This window comes from Callospermophilus lateralis, chromosome 11, assembly GCF_048772815.1.
Source record: "Callospermophilus lateralis isolate mCalLat2 chromosome 11, mCalLat2.hap1, whole genome shotgun sequence".
NCBI classification, from domain to species: domain Eukaryota; kingdom Metazoa; phylum Chordata; class Mammalia; order Rodentia; family Sciuridae; genus Callospermophilus; species Callospermophilus lateralis.
The window spans coordinates 1,135,524-1,158,854 of record NC_135315.1 but is presented as its reverse complement, the minus strand read 5'-3'; the positions used below and the strand labels follow the sequence as shown (position 1 = coordinate 1,158,854).

The 23,331-nt window shown below is 55.4% G+C and overlaps 2 protein-coding genes and 1 long non-coding RNA gene across 4 annotated transcripts; 1 reads left to right on the top strand and 2 right to left on the bottom strand.

Annotated features, from left to right (window-relative positions):
* Nucleotides 1-167: 167 nt before the first annotated feature.
* Ppp1r27 (protein phosphatase 1 regulatory subunit 27) lies at nt 168-1,455 on the bottom strand. The gene is made up of 3 exons (XM_077110565.1): nt 1,172-1,455; nt 920-1,070; nt 168-612 (listed from the first exon to the last, which is right to left on the bottom strand). Exons 1-3 carry the CDS (start codon nt 1,359-1,361, stop codon nt 489-491), a joined length of 465 nt encoding a protein of 154 aa, XP_076966680.1. The 5' UTR covers nt 1,362-1,455; the 3' UTR covers nt 168-488.
* Nucleotides 1,456-1,631: 176 nt separating this feature from the next.
* Nucleotides 1,632-3,897, top strand: LOC143642296 (uncharacterized). Of its 2 annotated transcripts, XR_013155637.1 has the most exons (4): nt 1,632-1,739; nt 2,328-2,397; nt 3,335-3,451; nt 3,740-3,897. It is a non-coding gene; the product is annotated as an uncharacterized LOC143642296 (long non-coding RNA). The 2 variants fall into 2 exon arrangements; XR_013155636.1 differs by lacking the exon at nt 3,335-3,451.
* Nucleotides 3,898-6,313: 2,416 nt separating this feature from the next.
* P4hb (prolyl 4-hydroxylase subunit beta) lies at nt 6,314-17,677 on the bottom strand. The gene is made up of 11 exons (XM_077110484.1): nt 17,406-17,677; nt 16,199-16,405; nt 14,092-14,225; nt 13,810-13,947; nt 9,697-9,801; nt 9,424-9,549; nt 9,069-9,269; nt 8,572-8,692; nt 8,275-8,456; nt 7,972-8,058; nt 6,314-7,219 (listed from the first exon to the last, which is right to left on the bottom strand). The coding sequence occupies exons 1-11, from the start codon at nt 17,554-17,556 to the stop codon at nt 7,142-7,144; spliced, it is 1,530 nt and encodes a 509-aa protein (XP_076966599.1). The 5' UTR covers nt 17,557-17,677; the 3' UTR covers nt 6,314-7,141.
* Between the last annotated feature and the right edge of the window lie 5,654 nt (nt 17,678-23,331).

Sequence of the window (23,331 nt, the reverse complement as noted above, 5' to 3'; positions counted from 1 at the left end):
CGCCGGGGGGGGGGGGAGCGGCCCCGGAAGGTGGCGGGCCCGGTGGGCGCGCCGACTGGGAAGTAGGAGCGGAGCCGGGAGTCGGGCCGAAGGGGCCCCGGGAGGCCCCGCCCGGCGAGGGTGCTGAGCGCCCGGCCCTGGACCCTAGGAATCAGGCCACCACCACAGGCTTGGGAATCACGTTTATTGAAAAAGTACAAAGTGTCACAATAAAAAATCCACCTAGAGGGCTGGGGACGCAGCTCAGTGATAGCGCACTTGCCTACCACGTGTGCGGATCTGGTTTGAGCCCCAGCACCACAAAAAAATTTCACCTGGTGATTAAGCCAAGCCAGAGACATGGGTGTAGGGGACAGGGGTCGCGCCTGAGGACTAGTCCTGGCCAGCCCAGTGGCAGCCCTGAGCCACAAATGAAGAATGCCCTGTTCCCTGGAACAGGGTGCAGGCCCCTTCTCTAGGAGCCAGGAGCCCTGGAGTACAGGTCCAACTTAATCCATCCTGGTTCCTTTGAAGAGCTCCACCAGGTCCTTGAAGTCCGGGTCAATGAGGTCGGAGGGCAGGTCACCATCGTCATTGGCTGCATCTCTGTCTGCCCCCAGAGAGATGAGGTACCTGGATGCAGAGGGCAGCCGTGGTTGAAGCATGCTTGTCCCCACCCCAGCACGCAGGCATAGAGCCCTGGGTCACCTGTTTGTTTTTCCACGCAGGGTGAGGAGGAAACCTGACCCTCTGGAAGCTGCGGCCAGCTTTCCAGTTTGTTATGGGCCAACACAGGATAGAAACAGGGTGCCAGGGGACAACCCTTAGGGTTCATGCCTGCACCATTAGAGCTGTCTTTTGGGGACCCACCTCCTGGGGACCAGTGGATGCCTGGAGAAGTTGGGCCAGGACCTTTCTGCACCAGCTCCCACTCTCTCACCTGGCGATGTCGGGGTACCCATCACTACAGGCCATGTGCAGAGGTGTCCACCCCGTCTCGTCACGCTGGTGAATGTCAGCCCCATATTTGACCAGCAACTTTACACACTCCAGGTTTCCAGAGAGCACTGCTTCATGCAGAGCAGCTAGACCTGTGCAGGTGGGAAGGCAGGGGTCAAGGCTGGAGTCCTCCACATTGGCCTTCCCCAGTATCCCCACAGGCCCATGGCCAGTCCCTCTGGGAATCACTCACCTGAGGGGTGGATGGTGTCCAGGGAGACTTTCCGAGCCCGGATAAAACGCCCTACCTGCTCCAGGTCACCCTGGCGGATGTGGTCCAAGAAGAGGACATCATTAGGGAAACGCACACTTCGGTCAGCCAGCAGTCGCCTGCGCCGCTGCCGGGGGCTGTAGCGGGTATATCGTACTGTTCGGCTGGGCATCCTGGGGGCTGGGGTGGGCTGCCCCCTGGGGACCCGGCTGCACTGGGGTGAGGAGTGTTCCAGCCAGACCAGGTCAGCGTGCAGGTTCTTCTGATGAGACTTTGCTTCCGGCTTATATAGTGTCTGCGGAGCTATATAAAGCTGCGTGGTCATGCCTGTGGACGAGAAGGCTGAAACCGAGCTGCCCCCTCCCTGCGCACCAGATCATGTTTGGTGGCTCATCTTTCAGCCCACCTGTCGTTGTGTCCGGCCAAAGGGGTCAGATCCTTCCTGGCCACCGCTCCCTGCCTCACAGCTGGACCTAGAAGGTGCTTTAACAGAGGGCAGGAGAAGGACAGGGCCCATGAAGAAGGCCTCAGATGTGGGCTCAAGGGCAAGGTAGGTGCCAAGGTTGTAAGGAGGCCCAAGCACCTGGGGATGAGTGGCCTCTGCCTCCTGGAGAGGGAGGGCCTCCCCACATCCGATGAGCACTCGTCTGTCTGCTGTGGGGGAGGCCAGGCCTAGCCATCTCCACCTGTCACTTCCTCATCAGCTTCTGGTGCTGTGGTTTCCTGGGAGCTGCCTTGATGGCTCTGTCTGCATGGACCTGCTCCCCATGCTGGGCACTCCAAGACCAGGATCCTGCCTGCCCTGGGCAGCCCTCCCTCCCACAATTTCCACTGCCTGCCATACCTTCTCTGGGTTCTGGAATGCTGCCAGAAACTGTTCACATTGAAGGTGGTGTCCAGTTGTGTCCCTAGTGAAGGGACTATGTGGGGTGGTGTGACCCTCAGCCCAGCCCTCGCAGGCTGTCAGTCCTTGCATGTTTTTTTTTTTTTTTTTTTTTTTTTTTGATGGCTGTGCTGGGGCTTGAACCTAGGGTGCTTTACCATTGAGCCTTTCTTTATTTTTTATATTTTTTTTTTAAAAGAAAGAGTGAGAGAGAGGAGAGAGGGAAGAGAGAATTTTTTAATATTTCTTTTTCAGTATGTGGCGGACACAACATCTTTGTCTGTATGTGGTGCTGAGGATCGAACCCAGGCCGCACGCATGCCAGGTGAGCGCGCTACCGCTTGAGCCACATCCCCAGCCCTTTATTTTTTATTTTAAGACAAGATCTCACTAAGCTGCCAAGACTAGTCTTGAACTTTTGATCCTCCTGCCTCATCCTCCTGAGTTGTTGGGGTTATAGGCCTGTACCACCGCACCTGGCTAAATCTCCTTCTCACAGGGCCAGCAGCCATAATGGACTTATGGCCACCTTACTCCAGTGTGACCTCATCTTAACCAATTACAGGAACAGTGACCCTGTTTCTAGATAAGTTCACATTCTAGCTGGGCATGGTGCCCAACGCCTGTCACCCTAGGGACTCAGGAGGCCAAGCAAGAGGATGCAAGCTCAAGGTCAGTTTGGGCAACTTAGCAAGACCCTGACTCAAACCAACAAAAACCCGTATCAAAGCACAGTTGGGGATATAGCTTAGCGGCAGAGTTCTCCTGAGTTCAATCCTAAATACTGCCCCTCTCCCCCCAGAAAAGTCACATTCCAAGGTACTGGGGGATAGGACATGAGTCGGAGACGAAGCTCAACATCCCTGGTGAGATGCTCCAGGTGGCCACTGGAGGCCTAAATAACAGGACCGAGACTGGCCAGCCCTGCAGGCAGGGAGGAGAGGCAGTGCCCCATCATTAGCTGGGCCCCAGTCAACAGAGTCCAGTCAACAGGTGTGTCGGACCCCCTCAAGGTGCCAAGCCTTGAGCCACAGGCTGCAGGCCACCCTGCCTGGCAGCATCTCCCTGCTGTAGTGCCCGCTGGGCCTCACACAGGGCTGCATACTCTGTACCCCACACACAGCCTGTCTCGGCCTGACCTGTGGGGACCCTGCTGGGTGGTGCCTGGGTCCTGCATTTTTAGGGACTCGGGGAGTGCTGGGCAGTCGTGACTCCTGGCCACTTGGGAAGAGTCAGTACAGTTTCTTCTCCCTTGTTTACAGGAAGCCAGGAGACTAAACATTCTGCCCTGTGGCCAGCTGGCGGTAGCCTGTGCTGCGGACATTGCTTTCCTCTTGTTGGGCAAGGACCTGGGTTCCAACCCTAACAGAGAAAGAAAGGTGGGGGAGGGGAGAGAAAGCTAGGAGACAGTGAGGTGAAAATGCCTCCGTCCAGCGCTGACCAGGGCCCCAAAATGGCCCTTTTCAGCAGGCTCTGGGCCTCAGGCTGGACAGGACTGAGCTGAATGGGTCAGATGAGCCTGTTTGGCAGCCCCAAGTTGGACCCCAAGTGGCTCATCCTGCCACCTGTGCCCTGAAGGCTTCTGTGTGGATCAGAGAAGGGACTGGTCCCCAAGGCCTCTCAGTCACCACAGGTTCCTTAGAGGAATGGATGTGCTTTTGTTGTAGTTGCTGGGAATCATGTGTCTGCATCCTGAGTCCCAGAGGCTGCCTGGAGCACCTCAGCAGGAGAGGACCCTCTGCTATCATGGGTGAAATGAAAAGCTTTGTCCCTAATTTGTCTCAGTTGGTATGAACTTGTGATAAAAGTGACCTGGCCTGCATGATTTTAAGAGAGAGATTTTTTTTTTAATATTTATTTTTTAGTTATCGGCGGACACAACATCTTTGTTTGTATGTGGTGCTGAGGATCGAACCCGGGCCGCATGCATGCCAGGCGAGCGCGCTACCGCTTGAGCCACATCCCCAGCCCCTGCATGATTTTAAGTTTCAATTTTTTTCAAGGACAAATTAAAACATTTATGCAAAAAGGTTACCATCTGCCAATAGCAGCAGGGCATACCTATGATCCCAGTGACTGGGGAGGCTTAGGCAGAAGGACCACAAGTTCAAAGCCAGTCTCAGGAACTTACTGAGTCCCTAAGCAACTTAGCAAGACCCTGCCTCAAAATAAAAGGGGGCTGAGGATACAGCTCAGTTGGTAGGTTGCTTGCCTCATGTGCACAAGGCCCTGGGTTCGATCCCCAGCACCACAAAAAAAAAAAAAAAAAAGAGTTGGGGATGTGGCTCAGTGGTAAAACGCCCCTGGGTTCAGTTCCATCCCCAGTACCAACAAGAAAAAAGAAAGTTGGCATGCTGAAGGGTGGCGGCCCAGGGCAGGCTGTAGCCCTTCCTCCCAGGAAGGCTCTGAGGCCAGAGGACCCTGGGGCAGTGAGCACCATCAGCCTGGCATTTGCTTTTTAGGTTTCAGTGGCTTCTGGTCATCTGGGGAGAGAGCGAGGGATTGGGAAGTCCCAGACTGTTGAGCCTTCAGGCTTGCCTTGCTAATCCACTGGCCCAGCCAGAGAGGTTTTGGACACCACCCCACAGCCTCGGCACAGCCTAGCCCAGGAATGCACTCATCAGCTGCCTCTGCGAAGGGGAAAGGTATCTGTGACTCACTCTCGGCCCAGGAGCGCGTGATGGTGGCCTCCTGGTCCCAACATTCTATCCCGAGACCAAGCGTCTGCACAGCTGGGAAGCAGGGTCACCCACACCCTGTCCCTCAGACAGGCAGTGTAGCCCACCCCTTTCAGCTGTGGCTGGAGATGGCCCCCTGCTCTGGCCCTGCTGCCTGCCTTCCCCCAAAGGCCCCGTGGCTCCTGCCCGAGTCACATCTCCAGGGCCTCAGCTCACATTTTGGGGGGCAGTTAGTGTCCTCTCACCCCCTCCAATTGCCTGTGTCTACTTTACAATGGAGATGTACCCCACTGTGTGGGCAGGACCCAGGCACAGCCCACAAACCCTGCTGAGGCACCTGGAGCCCAACTGGCTGGAAACCACCCCCAACATGGGCCACCTGGAAGCCAACAAAGTGGACAGATTGGAGTGGGCAGTGTCAGGACCATGGGTGCCTGGGCAAGCCAGTGTGACCAAGAACCTGATACCAGTCTCCATCACCTGCCGGCTGTGTACTGCACAACAGCACACAAGCAGGGGCCTTGGGCTTGTGAGGGCCTGTGTAGCATGAAAGGGTGGGCGTGGGGGTCTGGCCACCCACCGTGCCCTTGGGTAGGTGCCCAGTGGAGAATCATACTCCCAGTGAGCCCTCCATTGGCCCAATAGCTGGGTCTGTACCAGCACATCTGAGGGCTCTACAGGGCCACTGGCATGAGTAGGGGGGACCCAGGAGGCTGGTGGTCCTGAAGGCTCCTTCAAGAAGCAGGCCACCTGGCGAGTGTGGGACAGAAGCCTGCTGGAGGCTGTGCTGGGCTCCCTCAGATGCTGCCATCCCCCTCCTGTGCTGCCTCTCCTGTGTGGTCCTGCAGAGGTCCTGATGTACTCGAGTGGGTAGGGGAAGATGGCCAGGCTCAGCAGCCCCATCGCCCATTGTCTTCGAAGTGGATTCCAATTGTCCTTTTCCTGTATGTGACCCACAAGCAGGTCAAATTTTTAAAATTTATTGTTGGTACCAGAGATTAAACTCAGGTGTGCTTTACCACTGAGCCAAATCCCCAGCACAGTCCCCTGCCCCTTGTTTTAAATTCTGAGAGGGTCTGGGTAGGTTGCTGAGGCTGGTTTGAACTTGCAAACCTCCTACCTCATCCTCCTGAGCAGCTGGGAGTACCAGTGTACACTGCTGCACCAGGCCAGTGTAAAGCCCAGCAAATGTCCCATCTTAATAGAAATCTTGATAGAAATTTTATTTCTATCAAGGTTTGGTTAATAATCATGACATGTCCATTTTACCTCTTCTTTTGAGATATTTTTTAGTTGTTGATGGACCTTTATTTTTTTTATGTGGTGCTGGGAATCGAGCCCAGTGCCCCACAATCCCAATTCGTCATCTTACCTCTTCTTGAGGTTTGATCCACCCAAATTCTTGTCTGATCACTGAGGTGAGGGCAGGGGATGAAATGGCCAGCTGCTTCTGCACTGTGACACTTCAACACAGAGGTCGTGACAACAGTGGCCCCTCAAAGCTGGCTGAATCTCTTTAGCCCAGCTCCTGTGACTTGAAGAAATACAGCAGAGGCCACAGGGGGTAGTAAAATTTCAACTTTATTTGGCCAATGTGTCCCAATTCCAATATTGTGGTAGAAATGCCTGAAGAATGGTCAACATGTGGTTCAGCCCCGGCATCCCCGGCTGTCTCCTGGCCTGGGAACCAAGGGCCTGGCTCTGCCTGTGTAGGCCTCAGCCATGCTGCAACAGAACCCGCAGTCAGCGTGGAGCGCCTGAGACAGGGTGGGAGCCCCGGCTTGCGGAAGAACAGGTGAGCTGTTCAGGCCTGTCCCGGGCCCTGCAGCCGGCAACCACAGTGCCCTTGTCTAGATGTGAGGCATCCCTGGCAGGATCCAGAGATCTCCATTTAACCAAGAATTTTAAGAACCATGCTCAGTCATGGCCACCCTGGCACAACGTGCATGGAGAGTGACCATATCCAGTGGATCTGTCCCTCCCCACATAGGGCACAGGGGTCTTCAGGGAGGCTTGGCCAAGGTGGAGCAAATACCCTGATGTCGAAAAATGTCTAAAAGTCTCACAGATGGAGAGCACAAACCTCTCCAACAGGAAAGGGATTGCCAGTGTGAGATCCCAAACATTTTAGCGAGCACTCAGGACAAAAACCATGTACAAAAAAGTACATCACAATTTAAAAAAAGGGGCCCACCAGGATGGGCTGCCTGGAGATAATCCCTTTCCAAACATTGAAAAGCAAGGAGACAGGTTAGGTGCACACGTGTGTTAGAATGAGTCCCTGGGTTTCCGATGACACTCCCTGCTCAGGTGAGGGTCGGCGCCGAGGGCCTGGGCTGCGGGAGCGCGGCCCACCAGGTGTGGTTGGGGTGCCCAGGTTTGGCTGCGGCGCTACAGTTCGTCTTTCACAGCTTTCTGGTCGTCGTCCTCCTCCATGTCTGGCTCTTCAGCTTCTTCTAGGTCTAGGTCCTGGGGTATGGAGAGGGAGGGTGGATGAACCAGGGACGCCAGGCATCCTGGCGGGGACATCCCAGTGGGGAAAAATGTCCCAGCGCAGTGAGCACTGGGTGACTCGGTCCCTTGCTGTATGGCCAGTGGTGACACTTGGTGGTGTCAGCAGCATAGTCCTACTGGCCCCTTGATCCAGATCCACCCCCAGGAGCCACAGTGGCTCCCCCAGGACAGACCTGCTCCCACTCCCCACTTCACACTGACTATAACCTCCACGCCCAGCCTCAAATGCCACCAGAGTCACTAACTCCCACCCCCACCAGCCTCTCCTGACTTGCCCTCCACTTCCTCCAGAATAACTACCACCACCACCCCTGGCCACGAGCTGATGTGGACAAGACTGAGCTTCTGAGGACTAGCCCAAATCCACTGTCCAGCCTGGGGCCAGCAGGGTGCCTGCCCCACAGAGTAACTAAGTGGTCACATCTGTTAAGCAATGATGGGCTTTAGCCAGTGGTGGGACACTTGAGCCCAAGTCAGCAGGGATGTGAGGGCCCTGTGGCCTGCACCTGAGACTTCCTAAGCAAGGTCTAGACTTCACAAGTGTCTTCAAAGTCACCCTGCAGGGTGCTGCGCCAGGGGCCTGGGAGGCACAGCTGTACCTCCCGTGGGCTCCCCAGTCCCAAGTCAGAGTCTGAGTCCGCACCTCCCAAGTGGACCTAGGCCTGTGTCCCCAGAAGTCAGCCCAGGGTCCACATGACCACACTCACATCATCATCTCCTGCCCCATCCTGACCACCGCTCTCCAAGAACTTCTTAAAACCCTCCAGGGTCCGCTCCCCATTGTAGTCGATGACCTGTGGAAGACAAGGGCCAGGGACATGGAGCCAGCCCTAGGCCCCCCCGACCCCAAGGGGCAGCAGCTTCCCCTTGGTGCAGAAAGGGGGGTTCTTAAAGAGGGGTCCCTGGAGGCCTCTCCTGCCCCACTCCTTCCTGGTCCCCAGCTCCTCGTGGACAGAGAGGCTGCAAAATGGTGTGGGGACAGGACGCTCCCAGCCCCACGGCTGTCGCACCGTTCTGTCTGCACGTGCAGGGAAGAACTTCAGCGTGGGAAAGCTGTGCACCCGGACAGCCTCCACCTCATTGGCCGTGGAGTCCATCTTGGCGATGACGATGTTCTCGTGATCCCTGTACGTCTCACCCAGTTTGTCCCAAATGGGAGCTAGCTGCTTACAGTGGCCACACCACGGGGCATCTGAAAAGAAGACTGGGCTGAGGGTCCACCCTGGACAGGAGCCACCTGCAAATGCTACCTCTGGCTCTGCACAGCCTGCGAGCAAGAGACCACCCAGGCCAGACACAGCACTCACAGAACTCCACAAAGACGTTCTTCTTCTCGTCAAAAGCCACCTCTTCAAAGTTCTTCCCAACCAGCACTTTGACCGGTTGCTTGTCCCAGTCTTCAGGAAGCTCCTGGCTCATCAGGTGGGGCTAGAGGGCAAGTAGAGCAGATCAGAGGCAGCGCTGCCCAGAGGCCCACAGCGCTCCCCGCCACACCCACCCCTGGCGTGGATGAGGCACACGCTGTCCTCCGAGGCCGCCAGAGTGAACAGTGCCAGGAGCCTGGCGAAAGGAGAGGAGCCGTCAAGGTCGGCCCAATGAGAGGACATGAGCTTACCCTCGCAGCCTTGAGGCCACCTCTGTGCACGGTGGGACTACAGTGCAAGGATGGCCAGGGCTGTGTGTGGGCTCTGGTGCCAGGATCTCCAGGCTTGGAAGGTGAAGCCTGAGACACCAGGGCCCAGGGTCCAGGATCGGGGCCCACTCCCTGAGGCCAGCCATGCGCCCAAGTGGGCCAGCCACCAACCTTGACCTTGCCCTCCAGGAAGCGGTGGCAGAACTCTGTGATCCCCTCTGCCGTCAGCTCGTCCGACTCTGGCTTGTACTTGGTCATCTCCTCCTCCAGGGTGATGAGCCGCACGGCTGGGCACTCCTCCTTCTTCAGGCCAAAGAACTCGAGGATGCGCTGGTTGTCGGCATGGTCGCTGTCGATGAAGATGAACAGGATCTTGGGGGAGAAAAGGCGCACTGAGACCGGCCCGCAGGCGGCCTCGAGCCGAAGGCCTGGCCTAGGGGACCCCATTACCCAGACCCCAAGGGGGAGCGATAAAGTCCAGAGGCCCCGACTACCTGGGGAAGCCACCCATCCCCAGGTGGCCCACCTTGCCCTTGAAGCCCCCGGCGGCTTTCTTGAAGTTGCTCAGTTTGCTGTCATAGTCAGACACACTCTTGGGCAGGAACAGCAGGATGTGAGTCTTGATTTCACCTCCAAAAATCTTCGGGGCTGTCTGTGTCACACATAGAATTGCTTCGTCTAAGCCACAAGCTAATATTTGACAGAATACTCTGATGACAGTGACAAATGTGCCTCCTGCATGTCCAGGGAGCCCACCTGCACCATCTGACTCCCGCTAGAGCCTGAGGGAGAGACGCACCTGCTCAGTGAACTCAATGACCAGAGGCAGCTGGTTGTGCTTGATGAAGTCCAGCAGGTTCTCTTTGGTGATCTCTCCTTCAAAGTTGTTTCGGCCCTCATCAAACTGCAGACAGAAGGGGGACCGTGAGCCAGCCTGCCACAGGCTCCTGGGCTCAGCCAGGCAGCGACCGGGAACCCAGCCATGAGGGCAGAACATGCTTGTTCCCTGACAGCATGGACCAGCTTCAGCCACTACACACTACACCATGGCCACCAGCAAGTCCTGGTTTGTCCAGAACTCAGGTGTGACACCTCCAGGTCCTCTAGCTGCCCCCCAAAAGGGCATGTGTGGCAGGACAGTCACAGGAATGACTAGATTCTGTCCCTGTAGGCCAGACAAGGAGGCTGTCATTCTGCAAAGCCGAGCCAGCCAAGACAGGCTGAGAAATCACTGCACAGACCCCCTGCGAGAGGCTCCACCAATGCCCACAGGCCGAGATCCTCTAGCAGTCAGTATGAGGGAGTCCCTCGGGCTCAACTCCAGATTCCAGGACAGCACTCACAGAGCCTGGCCCTGAGTAGATCCAGTGTCAAAGGCACCTCCATAACCACACGTTGCTGCTCCCTGTGCAGGGAGGAGGGGGCAGGGCAGGTGGGTGCTTAGCCTGAAGGCACAAGAGGAGGGCCTGCCATCTCACACCAGGCTGGACGCTGAACAGACTGCTAGAAACCTGAACATTACCCTCCTCACTAAAGTGGCTTTATCTGAGAAACAATAATTTTTGCAAAAATATTTTTCATTGTCATGTGTCACAGGCTTACTATTATGTTTTGTATTTAAGACAGAGTCTTGTGCTGGGTCGCCCGGGCTGGCCTCAACTCCTGCACTCAGGGGTCCGCCCACCTTAACCTCCCACTGGAAGACAGGCCTGCACCACAGGCCTGGCTTATTGTTGAATGGTTCTGTTCCAGGTTGGGTGGTCTGAGGATGTGGAGGGCTGACAGCACTCAGCTTTTCTTACTGGCCACTTCCCATTCCTGTGGTAGGTTACGTCCAGGGGAGGCCTGTGCCAGCCAGACCCTCCAACTCAACCCTGGAAAGATGCTAAACCCAGGTCACCTAAACATTGTGGGCCACTCCCCACCAGAGCCTGAGGGTCAGAGGCTTCCAGGCATGCTCTATGTCCCCCAAATCAGCAAATGTGGAGAGGATGATGGGGTGGAAAGGCAAGGCCAAGAAGCCCTTTGAGGGGATTGTTGGCCCAGGTCCACAAGAATTGGTGGGCTTGGCCTGCTCTCCTCACCTACAATGCTGAGCCACAGGGCACCCTGACCTGCAGAATGAGGCTTCTGCTCCCACCAGAGCACCAGCTGTCATCCGCACAGGCTCACGCTGAGACCTCAGAGCACAGCTGAGCATCTGTGTCAGGCTGCAAATGCTCCTGGTAATGTGGCCACTTAACGTGGTCACTGTCCACTTTCTTCTTATTTTGGGGTACTGAAGATTGAGCCCAGCGGCACACTGAGCCACATTCCCAGCTCTTTAATATTTTGAGACAAGAGTCTTGACACGTTGCCCAGGCAGGCCTTGAACTTGTGCTCTGGAGTGACTGGATTATAGGTGTGCGACACCATGTCCAGCCCATTTTTTACCATCTGCTCTGGTTCAGCTGGGGGTGGCTGCGAGAGGCCTGCCCAGGAGCCCAAGTGAAGACCTCTGTGCCCCCACTTACACCTCTGGCTGTGGATACCAGTCCTGTCAGGTCACAGTGACAAGGTCTCACTAAAAGGCAGATGCTGCAGGCTGGTGGAGAGGCCCCTGTCCCCACCCTCACTCCTAAATCCCCAAGACAAAAAAGTAAACAACAAAATAACAAACAGGGCCACCAGTCCTAGCCAGGATTCTCCAATTCGGCTCTCCCCGTCTTCCTCAGGGAAGACAGAAAAGCAGGCGCAGCTGGCTGCCTCAGAGCCTGGCCTGCTAGAAGGGAGGCCTCTGGCTCCACAGGCCAGGCCTAGGACAGTTCCCCAGGCAGAGAGCAAGATCCAGTTCACTTGGCCAAAGTGGGTTTAGCAGCCTGCAGAGGAGGAACAAAGGCAAAAATAGATAAATAGATAAATAAGTAAATAAATAAACTACACATAAGCGCTGGGTGTGGGCAGTGCAATAGCCAGAAACCCAAGATGAACTCTAGTACCACGTCCCCTGTCCAACCTCAGACGTGTCCCCTGTTGACCCCCTCGGCAGGACTGCCAGGAAGCAAGTCTTCAGCTCTGTGCAAGGAAAACTGCCACCCACTAGCCAGCACCAGATCCAAGGGTATGCCCAGCCTAGTGGAGAGCAGACAGCTGAGTACTAAAGAATCACAGGCATGGTGGCACACACCTGTAATCCTAGCAACTTGGGAGGCTGAGGCAGGAGGATCACAAATGTAAGGCCAGCCTCAACAACTCAGCAAGGCTGTCTCAAAAAGGACTGGGGAATATAGCTCAGTGGTCAAGTGGCCTGGGTTTGATTATAAACCAAAAAACAAACAAAAACAAACCAAAAACCCCCAATAAAAAACTAACTATACACCAACAGCCTGAATAGGGGGCCTCAATGTACTTCATTCTTCAAAGGCAAGAATAAACAACTGTCATCCTAGCCTACAAGGATATGTGATGGCCACCGCCATCCATCCAGGGTTAACATGGCTACTCAGACACAGCGCCAGGGGCAGATTGGTGGATGGAGCTGAAAGTGGAATCTGCAGGTTCCTATAGGCCTCAGAGAAATTGTCCCTCAACCTCCACCTCAGGACATCGGCGACTTTCTCTCGCAGTGTTTGCACTCTGCACTCTCCCGTTCTAGTCGAGTGTCAAAGAGTCACTATGTGTCTGTGACACAGCAGCTCTACCCCCTGGTTTCTATTGAGTAAAGCATATCAGTTGGCTGGGGTTCTTTTGAGGAAGGAGTTAGCAAAATGACTAAATGCCAAGAGCAAGGACACAGAAAGCAGTCTTCACCCCACCCACTAGCTGCAGCTGCTAGGTTTGGGCCCTCCTCCTCCTCCCAGTCTGGAGGTGCAAGGTGTTCAGCCCCAGCCTGAGAAGCTGTTTCATAGGTGAACTGCATAAACACAAGGTCAGCACGGAGCCAGGTAGCCTCTCCCCCCAACATTGCATCCTTCCTAAACAGTCGACTGTCTGCAGGCTTCCTCCTGCTGGGAGAACAGGACAGCACTCCAAGATCCTTCCCCAACCCAGGACACCCACCTATTCTGCTCCTGTGGTTTCCTTCTCATACAGCTTCCTCTCCCTCTTCCCTGTGCACTCTGCCACCTGGATGGCATTAACCCAGGAGCACACACACCTAGGTACAGCTGTGCTCCAAGCAAACCCACAGGCAACAATGGGCAACGAGGAGCCTGCTGCATCCCTGTAATAGGCAGACTCGGTTCAAGGACACTTGGCTTACAAAGAGAAAGGACAGAGTCAGAATCAGCAGTTTCCAAGGTGGGAGGCCCAGGAACTGCAGCTTTGCCTGTCCAGTGGGAACATACCCAGGGAGTTCACACCAGTTTCCATCTGGTGTGAGGACCTGAAGTAGATAGCAGTGATGGTGGCACGACAGTGTGACCAACATTAATGTCACCAAATTGGCCATTTGACTATGCTAGGCATGGTTAATGCTGGGTATGATGGAGGCTGAGATAGGAGGATCCCAAGTTTGAGGCCAGTTTCAGTGACCGATCAAGGCCCTAAGCAACATAGCAAGACCCTGTTTCAAAATTAAAAAAAATGGTGGGATGTGACTTATTGGTTAAGAGCACCCTGGGTTCAATCCCTGGTACAAAAAAAATAAAAATAAAAAAAAAAAAAGTAAAATAACCAACTTTGCCACAGTGGAAAAAAAAAAAGCTACCAGTAAAAAGCAACTCCCCTGTGTCCTTTAGGAGGTCCAGAACATGGGCGGCTGGCCAAAGGCCTTGTACTCCAAAGACTCCAAAGTCCAAAGGCCACTGAGTGGCTCCTGTAGTCTGGCTCTGCCAATCTGTGACAGCACTCAGGATGACCACAGGTCTCCAGCAGTAAGAAAAGCAACACCACCCCCTGCAGACCCACACCTGCACTGCCCTGGGCCACTCACCTTCTTCAAGAGGACCACCCCATCTTTGCTGAGCTGGTATTTGGAGAACACATCACTGTTGGACGTAATCCCAAATGGTATGTCATCTATGGCCTCTGCAGCCAGCAAGAACTGCTTGGCCAAGTCTGACTCGACATCCTGTAAAGGAAGGAAAACAAGAGGTGCTGCACGCCAACACCCAGGAGCCTGCCTGGCACAGCAGCAAAGCCGACACTGCAGTGTCCAAGCCATGGGGACCTCTCCTTCAAAAGTGACAGCAGATTACAAGTTCTGAAGCTCTACCTTAAAGAAGCCAATGACGGCCACCTCGCTGGATTCCACCAAGGACTCTGCAGCTGCACCATCGAGCAGCGTGGTGGCAGCAGGGCCCGTGCGCTTCTTCAGCCAGTTCACGATGTCATCGGCTTCTCTGCCAGCTGCACCCCAACAAAGGCAGGTTCCAGAGTCAGACAGGGTGCCCCTACCATGCCTGGCACCCTCTCGCCTGAGCTCCACCCAGCAGGCTGAGGACACCTGACTGACCCCTAGAACAAGCTGTTCTCTCTACAGGTAGGTCTATATCCTGGCCACCCACTTCCTGAGACCACAGTTATGCTTAAAGAAGGGAAGAGTGTCATCCTTGGAAGGTAGGATTTCCTTCTCTAATTCCTTGCATTTTCTAAATTTTCTTGGACGTTAAAATTGGTCAAACTCTGCTGGGTACAGTAGCACATACCTGTAATCCCATCAACTTGGGAGATGGAGGCAGGAGGACCATAAGTTCAAAGTCAGCAAAGGCAACTTGGTAAGACCATGTCCCCCGCCTCCCGCAAAAAACAAAAACAAAACAAAACAAAAAAACCCCAAAACATGGGTGGGTGGGGGCTGGCGATATAGCTTAGTGATAAAGTGCCTCTGGGTTCAACAATCCTCAGAAACTAAAATAAAAATATTAAAAAAAATTTTTTTTCATTAAACTCACACTTTCTCCCTACGGTACTCTCATACCAAGCTGAGTCGTGGAGATATGACGTTTTTTGTTTTTTTTTTGTGTGTGTGGGGTTGAGGATCAAATCTAGGTCCTTGTGCGTGCAAGAAGCATTCTACCAACCGAGCTATATCCCCAGTCCTGAGATGTGGTTAATTATGTCCACCTCCACGCCAGGTCTCCTTCCTTGAAAACAGGCTCAACTTGACTTTCTGACACTCCCAGGTGGGCCAGTTATTTCTAAGGCCAGCCTTACCCACTTCCCTGACTGGTAAGAACTAGAGAAAGAGTATGTGTCCGCATGCCATCCAGGAGGCCAGGAGGCCACACAGGCATAAGAAAGAGGCCTGCTCCTGCCAGATGGAGGCCAACAAACTGCTCTCCCCTCCTTTCCTGGGGTGTGACTACCTGGCAAAGGGCTGCTCCACCCAAGAATGACAAGGATTCTTCAGCCAAGTGCCTACAAAAAGCTGAGCTGGCAGTTACCAGTGGATTTAGGAGCAGGTGTCTCATCTACAAAACCTAAGTGTTGGTGGAGAATGACGGTAACTTTGGACAAGGCACCCCCTTGTTGCAAGATTAAACACACATTGAAAAGTGGGGACCAGGGGCTGGGGCTGAGTAATAGTGCACTTTCCTGGCATGTGTGAGGCACTGGGCTCGATTCTCAGCACCACATACATACAAATAAAGGTCTATAAACAACTAAAAAATAAAAACTAAAAAGCCAGCCTCAGCAATGGCAAAGTGCTAAGCAGTGAGACCCTGTCTCTAAATAACAAAATGGGGCTGGGGATGTGGTTTAGTGACAGAGTGCCCACAATTTAATGCCCGGCACCAAATACATAAATAATAAAAAGGGCTGGGGCTCAGTGGTTAAGCACCCCAGGTTCAATGTCTGGTACCAAAAAAATAGTGGGGTCTACTAGTGAGGCAACCAGAGTGGCTGATGCTGATTAGGATAAGACTGCTTGAAGGGATACTTCTGCTGACCCTGGGATGGGCAGCTTCAGGCTGCTCAGCACATGGGCCTGACAGACATTCTGCAGAACTGATCTGAGAGACCAGAAAGCTCTTCTATGCCACCAGTCGTTGATTTGCCCTGGAGGTGGCAGGACAGTAGCTGAGGGCCTGCCTGGATACTTGAGTGTGGTGGCTGGCACACTGCAAGCACACGAGTCACCCCTTTCTAGTCCATCTCCAGACAAGCTTTGCCAGCAGGCCCCCCAGGAGGCCATCAGACATAGCATGCTCCACCTGAGAGGGTCTTCCAGGGAGAGAACTTCCTCACAGGACCCTCAGGTGTGGACCAGATGCAAACACAGTCCCCCCAGAGCCCCTGAAAACGGGCCCCCACCTCAGATACACTACTGGATGAGCTTTCAGTTAGGTTCGCCTCCAAGGCCTGCACCGCGGTCACACCTGTGTACTCCTTGGGGGAGGCTGTGTCTCCGTTCTTGAAGAATTTGATTGTGGGGTATCCTCGGACGCCATACTGCTGGGCCAGGTCAGACTCTTCAGTGGCATCCACCTTTGCCAGTCGGATCTCAGAACCTTCTGCCTTCAGCTTCCCAGCTGCTTTGGCATACTCAGGGGCCAGTGCTTTGCAGTGGCCACACCAAGGGGCATCTGGAAAAGAAAGTGGGACACTGGAAAGCAGCCCTTGATCCCGTCCCACTGCTTCTTCCCTTCATAAAAACCTTATCTGCACACCAAGATAAGGCCTCCTAACCCACAAGGCTGAGCTGATAGCTGCTGCTCTTGGGCAACGTCAGGACAGAGGCCATCAACGATCGACACACCAACACCATCCCTGTTCTGCTCCGTCACCACCAGCACAAGAAGACACACCCTCTAGATTGGTAACTTCCTATAACCTGCAGGCCATCAGGACCAATGTGTTCCTAGGATTTCCCTTTAAGAACCCAAGACAAGTCAAAGGTTTGATGGCCCAACCTTACACCAACCAAAAAATGCTTCTGAGTGTGTGACACACATCTGTGCGAGGTCCACACCTCTCACATTCTCATCTAAAACCGTTCTTTATAGGTGGGAATAACACAATCTGCCAAGGAAGGGTAGCAGATGTGGTGGCATAAGGTTCCCAGCCCAGAGACAGTGGGAGCCCAAATACTTGTTAACAAGCAAAAGCCTCAGACGGACTGGCTACACGACAGGAAAGCCAGGGCAGGTTAAGGGTGGTGCGGGCAGGAGCTGGGCATTTCTGGGTCAGTCCAGCTGAGTAATGAGCAGAGCCGGACCCGGCTTGGAGCCCGGCTTTTTGGGTCTGCCACGACTCACACAGGTCCGTCCAGCGTCCCCCAGCTAACCGAGGGTTCCTGCCATGTGGACGTCGGGCACAAAGACAGCTCCCTGGCTCTCCGCCGGGCAGCCAATCTCGAGGGGCCCGGGACGCGAACGCTTCCAATCCGGGCAGGAAGGATGCCCTCCGGGCGGCCGGGGGCAGCGAGCTGACAGCAGGCGCGCCCGGCGAGGGGCGGGCCGCGACGGGCCAGGCCGAGCTCGGCGCAGCCACGGGCCAGCACGGCCAGCAGGCCCGCCGACCCGGCCCGCCGCGCGCAGGGCCGCACCGTGGAGGCGCCCCCCGCCCGCCGGGCCGGCCACTCACAGAACTCCACCAGCAGGTACTTGTGCGTCGCCAGCGCCTCCGCGAAGTTGCTCTTCCTCAGCACCAAGACGTGGTCCTCCTCCTCGGGGGCGTCGGCGCCCACCCGGGCCGCCGCGGCCAGGGCCAGGCACAGCAGAGCGCGGCTCAGCATGTCGGACGTCGGAGCGGGCGGGGCGGTTCGGTTGGCGCCGCCGGGACAGCCGAGGCGACGAGAGCGCGCGCCGGTCCTGGACTCGCCTTTATAAATCCTGGTCCGGGGACGCGCCCAATAACCCGCCGCGCGCGCCAGCCGCCGCGCGCACGCGCCCCTAGAGGCCCTCCAATTGGCCGGCGAGCTGCGGGGCCCGCCCTCGCCGTGCACGGATTGGATGTCCATGCTAGGCCCGGCCCCGGAGTCGGAAACGCTACGAAGTCCTTCCTCGCCCTCATCCAGGATTGGCCGCGGCGCTCGCGCTCGCTCTGCTCTCCAGATTTTGATTGGCTCCGAGCAGAGAACTTTCTCTCCCTCGACTTCTGACTGGTGATATTCATCCACACCTTTCGCGGGTCTGGAATGGCTACTTCTTTCGGCTGTCCGGGCTCTGTGGCTTCTGATTGGCCAAGATTCGCGCGCACCCTGCGCGTCCCTCCGTCGAACGTGGCAGTGAGGCGGAGTCCCAGGTCGGGGCGGAGCTGCGCCTGCGCCTCCGAAACCCCTCGTGTTGCATTCTGACTGGACCGCGTATCCGTAACGGGCACCGCCCCCGGACTGCTGGCCGGAAGCCTGGCTGACGCAACTTCCGTCGCGCGTGCGGCCCGTGCAGCGCCTGCAGAGGCGTGGGTCCGACAGGTGGGCATCTTCAGTGCTTGGCGCGGCTTCGGCGGGGTGGGCCAGGCGACGACTTAAGTCCTGTGGCGCCTGCGGGGTCAGCGGGCGGTGGCGCGGCTCGGATCCGCTTCCGAGCATCCCCGCGGTCTCCGAGCGAGGGCTGGTCCGTGCCAGACCCGGAGGCAGGGCGGGCGGAACACAGCCCCGTCGACGGTAGCGCGGTGTTGGCCGCCTGTCGAAGTGGCGTTTTCCTCTTTCCGTGGCTCCTAGGAACTTAAGTCGCACACGAGGCCCACGCCCGGTGTCTGTGGGGCTGCCTGCGTGGGCTCGGACGCCGCCCCTTTGGTGCGCTCAGCAGCAAGGGCAGCTCCCCGCGGAGGTTCGCCCGGCCGAGCCCCGACCCGATGGTCGGGAAGGTGAAGTACGGGAGGGTGTTCTTGTACTTCTGAGGCTTGGTGCGTGTCGGGACGTTTGTTGGAGGAACTGGGAATGCAACCCGGGGCCTCGCACATGCCAGGCAAATGCTCTACCACTGAGCTACGCCCGCAGCCGTTTTGAGACAGGATCTGGCTAAATTGTCCAGGTTGAACTCGAACTTGTGGTCCTCCTGCCTCGGCCCTCCACTTAGCTGGAAGTACAGGCGTGGGCACCTTGCCCAGAGACTTGTTCCTTTTTTTTTTTTTTTTTTTAAACATTTATTATTTAGTTTTTGGCGGACACAACATCTTTGTTTGTATGTGGCGCTGAGGATCGAACCCGGGCCGCACGCATGCCAGGGGAGCGCGCTACCGCTTGAGCCACATCCCCAGCCCCCAGAGACTTGTTCTTGAGAGTGTGCATCTCACCTTTCCTGCATGGTACTCCACTTGGAGTGTGAGTTCCTTGCCTTCAAGATCCAGTGCTACCTTCATGTAGCTCATACCTGAAACTGCTGCGACTCTGGAAGCCGAAACCCGAATTGCAAGATGGAGGCCAGCATGGGTTTTTCCCAGGTTCCCAGGTGTGACATTTCAGGCCTGGCGGACTATGAACCAGTGTCGCACCCGTTCAACAGGATTGACCAGGTGCTTGTCCACTGAATTGCAGCTCTTCATAATGCCACTGTGGGGTGATGACTGCTTCAGATCGGATGAACTGGTCTATTTTTGTGCTTGCCTTGACTTGTTTTACAAACCAAGATTTGGGGCCCAAGACAAAAGACTTGAGTTTAGATTTCCTAACTATGGGGGTTAGTATTTTGTCCATGATGGGAAGTGAAGGGATTTAAGGTACTGTTGTGGATTAGCTCGTGATGGTTTGAAGGCATCTTAGTTCCAGAACATAAACTATGAAGAAGAAATGTGCACATCTACATCGCCAGAAGCAAGCAGAGGCCACTGTAGGTGCACAGATCAGACAAGGATCAAAGTAGCTGTGGTAGAGTCTAAAGTTGGCTCTGGGCCTACAGTGGCTCGTGCCAAGGGCAGTTGAACACACTTCAGTTTGGGGAACTGCCCAGCCAGAGTAGCAGAGAGCAGGGCTGCTGTTCTGTGGCCTAGGTGGCTGTGGCTAAGTTGATGTTCTATGAAAATCAGGGCATCCAGCAGCACTCCCCCCAGGTGATCATGCTGCCATGGCTACCCTGGCAGCTGGCTCTTGCTGGTACCTGTCCTTCCTGAATCAGCCTTCTTCAACTTAAGCAGGTACAGCAAAGTTGGTTCTTATGAGCCCTGCAGGAGGCCTGAGAGACCCCTGGGCACTCACAGTGCATTCTACTTCCCTGGATATACGCCACCCTGTCTGAATACCTGTGGGCCTCAGCCCAGAGCAGAGGGCTGATGAGATGGGTCACTCATCCTGTGCTCAGGCCTTCAAGGAGTATGTCCTTGGGGTTGGCCTTCCCTGGGGCAGTGACTGGCCATCACAGGTGCTTCTGGACATCTTCCAGGGAGTGTCACGCTCAGAGTATGTTACCTGTTAAGCATGGTTTCCTGCTGAGTCAACATGTTTTGATTACTATTACCCTCTCTGGATACAATGGTGCACACCTGTAATCCCAGGGACTTAGGAACCTGAAGTAGATGATGGCAAGTTCCAGGCCAGCCTGGGCAATTTAGTGAGACCTGATCTCAAAATAAAATCAGAAGGATTGTGAAGTAGCTCAGTGGTCAGTGCCCCTGGGCTTAATTCCCAGTACTGAGGGGAAAAAGCTACTTTCAACACCCCCTCCCTGGTTTTTGTGTGTGTGTTACTGGTGAGCGAATTAAGGGCCTTGTATATGCTGGGCAAGCACTCTGCTACTAAGCTGAGTTACATTCCCAGCCTCAAATATACTTGCATGCACAAGGCCGTTTTTGATCCCCAGCGCTACCAAAAAAAAAAAAAAAAAAGCAAGCGTTTAGAACACAGCTTCCTTTAGCTTGCGCCTGCTATCCTGCTGGATGTGTAAAGGGGTGACCAGCGAGTTCATGGGCACCTAGAGGGCTGCTGGCTGCAGGTTTTTGCTGTATTAGGCTTCTGTGCCCAATTCTGAGACAGGCGTTCGGGAGAGAGCAGGGCAGTGGTGGTAAATCACTACCTGGTGATTGCTTGGTCACATCCAGATCCTGACCTCAGCTGGCACCAGTTATGGCCTCTTCACAGAAGAAGGGCCTGTCTGCGGATGCTGAGGAGGTGGAAGCTTGGGGATTTCTGGGGCCTGTGGATAAAGGGAGGTGAGAAGAGGGCATGGGTTGTGGAGCTGGGAGGCCAGCCTTGGAGCAGCATCAAGCTGTACAACAGGTCAGGGTGGGACCAGGAGGATCAGGTTAGACTTGGGACTTGAGAGACACGTCATGCACCTTCTGCAAGTGCAACTTTGTTTTCCTCCCCCAGGAGCTAGAGCAAAGTCTTGGCTGTTGACCATGTGCCTGTACAACTTGGCACTCAGGGTCCAAGTTCACATGTCTAACAAGCTTGGAAAATCCCAGAGCAAAAACATCAAGCCTCTTGGCCTGATGTGAGCCTCAGAAGTCCTTGCCCAATAAACAACTAACTCCTACGGTTAGGGTTAGGGTTAAACAACTGCTGACAATGAGATGGAACCTTTTAAGAAGGAGCTGGAGAGGTGTTAGCCCCCGTGCCCAAGACTGCTGCCTAGACGCCCATTCCTTCTGAGCTGAGATGGTCAGCCTGGTGGTGAACCCTCAGGGCACTGCCTCACCCTGTCTGTCAACTCAGCTGGACCAGAACCCATTCTGAGACTGGGTAAGGTCTTTCCTGGTCTGGCTGGGCCAACTCCTACAATTCCCTGCTGTTGTAGGCCATCCTGCTGAGGGCCAGCTCCAGGTCAGTTCTGGCTCTCACACGAGCCTACCAAGGATGACCAAGGTGGCTAGCAGCCTGAGGTGGGTCTCGGTGGGCATCTCCTGGACTAACTGGCAACAAGCTCCTGGCAAGAATCCCCAACTGCTCAGCACCAACACTTATATGGGTCCACAGAGGCAGGGTCAGATGGCTTTGTGGCAGCAGCTGCCTAAGCAAGAATCCGCCTCTCTTGAGCAGCACAGACACAGAGGACAGGTTTCAAAGCTGGCATCAGGCCAAGGGAAGTTTCTGGAGTGATTCCCGCCACTGGTGTTTGGCCTGCCCCTATCTGTCCAGGACAGGTGCATGAAATGAGATCACTGCAGGTGGGAAGCTCCCAATCTGCAGACCTGTTAACCTCCTGGGTATCCCAGCAGCTCTCCTGCTGTGTGGTGGTCTCCTCGGTCCCATGTAGGCCCTTCCATCTCAGAGGACCCTGACTACAATGGGGGACTGACATCCTGCACCAGCCTCAACCTCTCACTAACGTTTGGCAGGCCCACACAGGGTCTCTCTGGGGTTCTTGTGTTCCCCTTCAGCAGAACTGAACATTTCCTGAGCAACACATGGGGCCTCAGTGGAAAATGGAGGGAAAGCTACCACTATGTTAGCAAAATACATGGTAGGCTACCCACCACTTGGCTTTCTTAGAGATTCTGGATTTATGGTGCTTGGTGATATGATAGAAGGGGAATTCTGTGTTTCTCACTAGAGTTAGCAGCTTTGCCCCCCACAAGGTTGGGAGTTGTGGACCTCAACCCCTAACAAGGGATTGTGGGCCTCTGCTTCACCTCTGCTAGGATCACAAAATTTCAGCAACCCCAGGCAACCCCAAGCACCAAATCCGGTCTCCTTCAAGGGTGTTTATTTCCTGTTTGGAAGAGAAGCAGGGCAGGCTCCTCTGCCTGTCGAAGCCTGGGCCTGGCAGACACCACACGGGGACAGGGAGGGGAGGTACAGGAGACAGCTCCCAACAGTTGTGTGCGCTTGGTCCCACTTTTGTCCTGGCTGGGTCCAAGGAGGGCCTGCCCAGGATGGTGGCACTGAGAGCTGGGGCAGAGGCAGCAGGCAAGCCAGCCCAGAGGACGGCACAAATGGAGGCAATAAATACTGACAGGCCAGGCACAAGGTTTCAGGCCACAGGGCCCAGGTGGGACAAGTAAGGCTCTGCCGCTGGCTTTATCCCTCAAGGGCTCTGAGCAGTGCCTCCTGGGTCAGAGAAGGCAGAGGTGTGAGCATGCCTGCCTCCCAGATAGGGCTGGAGGCATGGAGTTTGGCAATTTGGCCCTCCCCAAACTGCTGGCATCACCTCAAACCCTAGCCCAGATAGGGGAAGGGGCTTCCTAGGCCCTGGCAGGCTGGGCAGCAGCACACCCCAGGCCTCCCCGGGTCACCAAGATCACAAACAGGGCAGGGACAGGGGAGACCACATGCTCATGCAGACAGGGGGAGTTAAGAGTTAGTGAAGGCCCCCCAATACACGTTCCACATGTTAAGGCATCATGGTTAGACGGTGACTGACAGCAATGGATGAAGTGGCCAGGGAGTGGTGGGGCAGAGGCCAGCTGGCAGGGGCTTACACTATGTACCCCAGTTCAACTGGGCAGAGACAAAGTGGGCTGAGCACCTGGACAGCGCTCCACTCCCTAAAAGCCAGAATCTGGGGTAGGACAGGCAGAAAGAACCTGGCAAGACACAGAGGGGGCAGTGGCCTGGGCTGGATGCCCCCCCACCCGTGCACAGGTAGAAGCAGCAACATGACACTAGAGACCACAAGGGCCTGCAGGCGGGAGG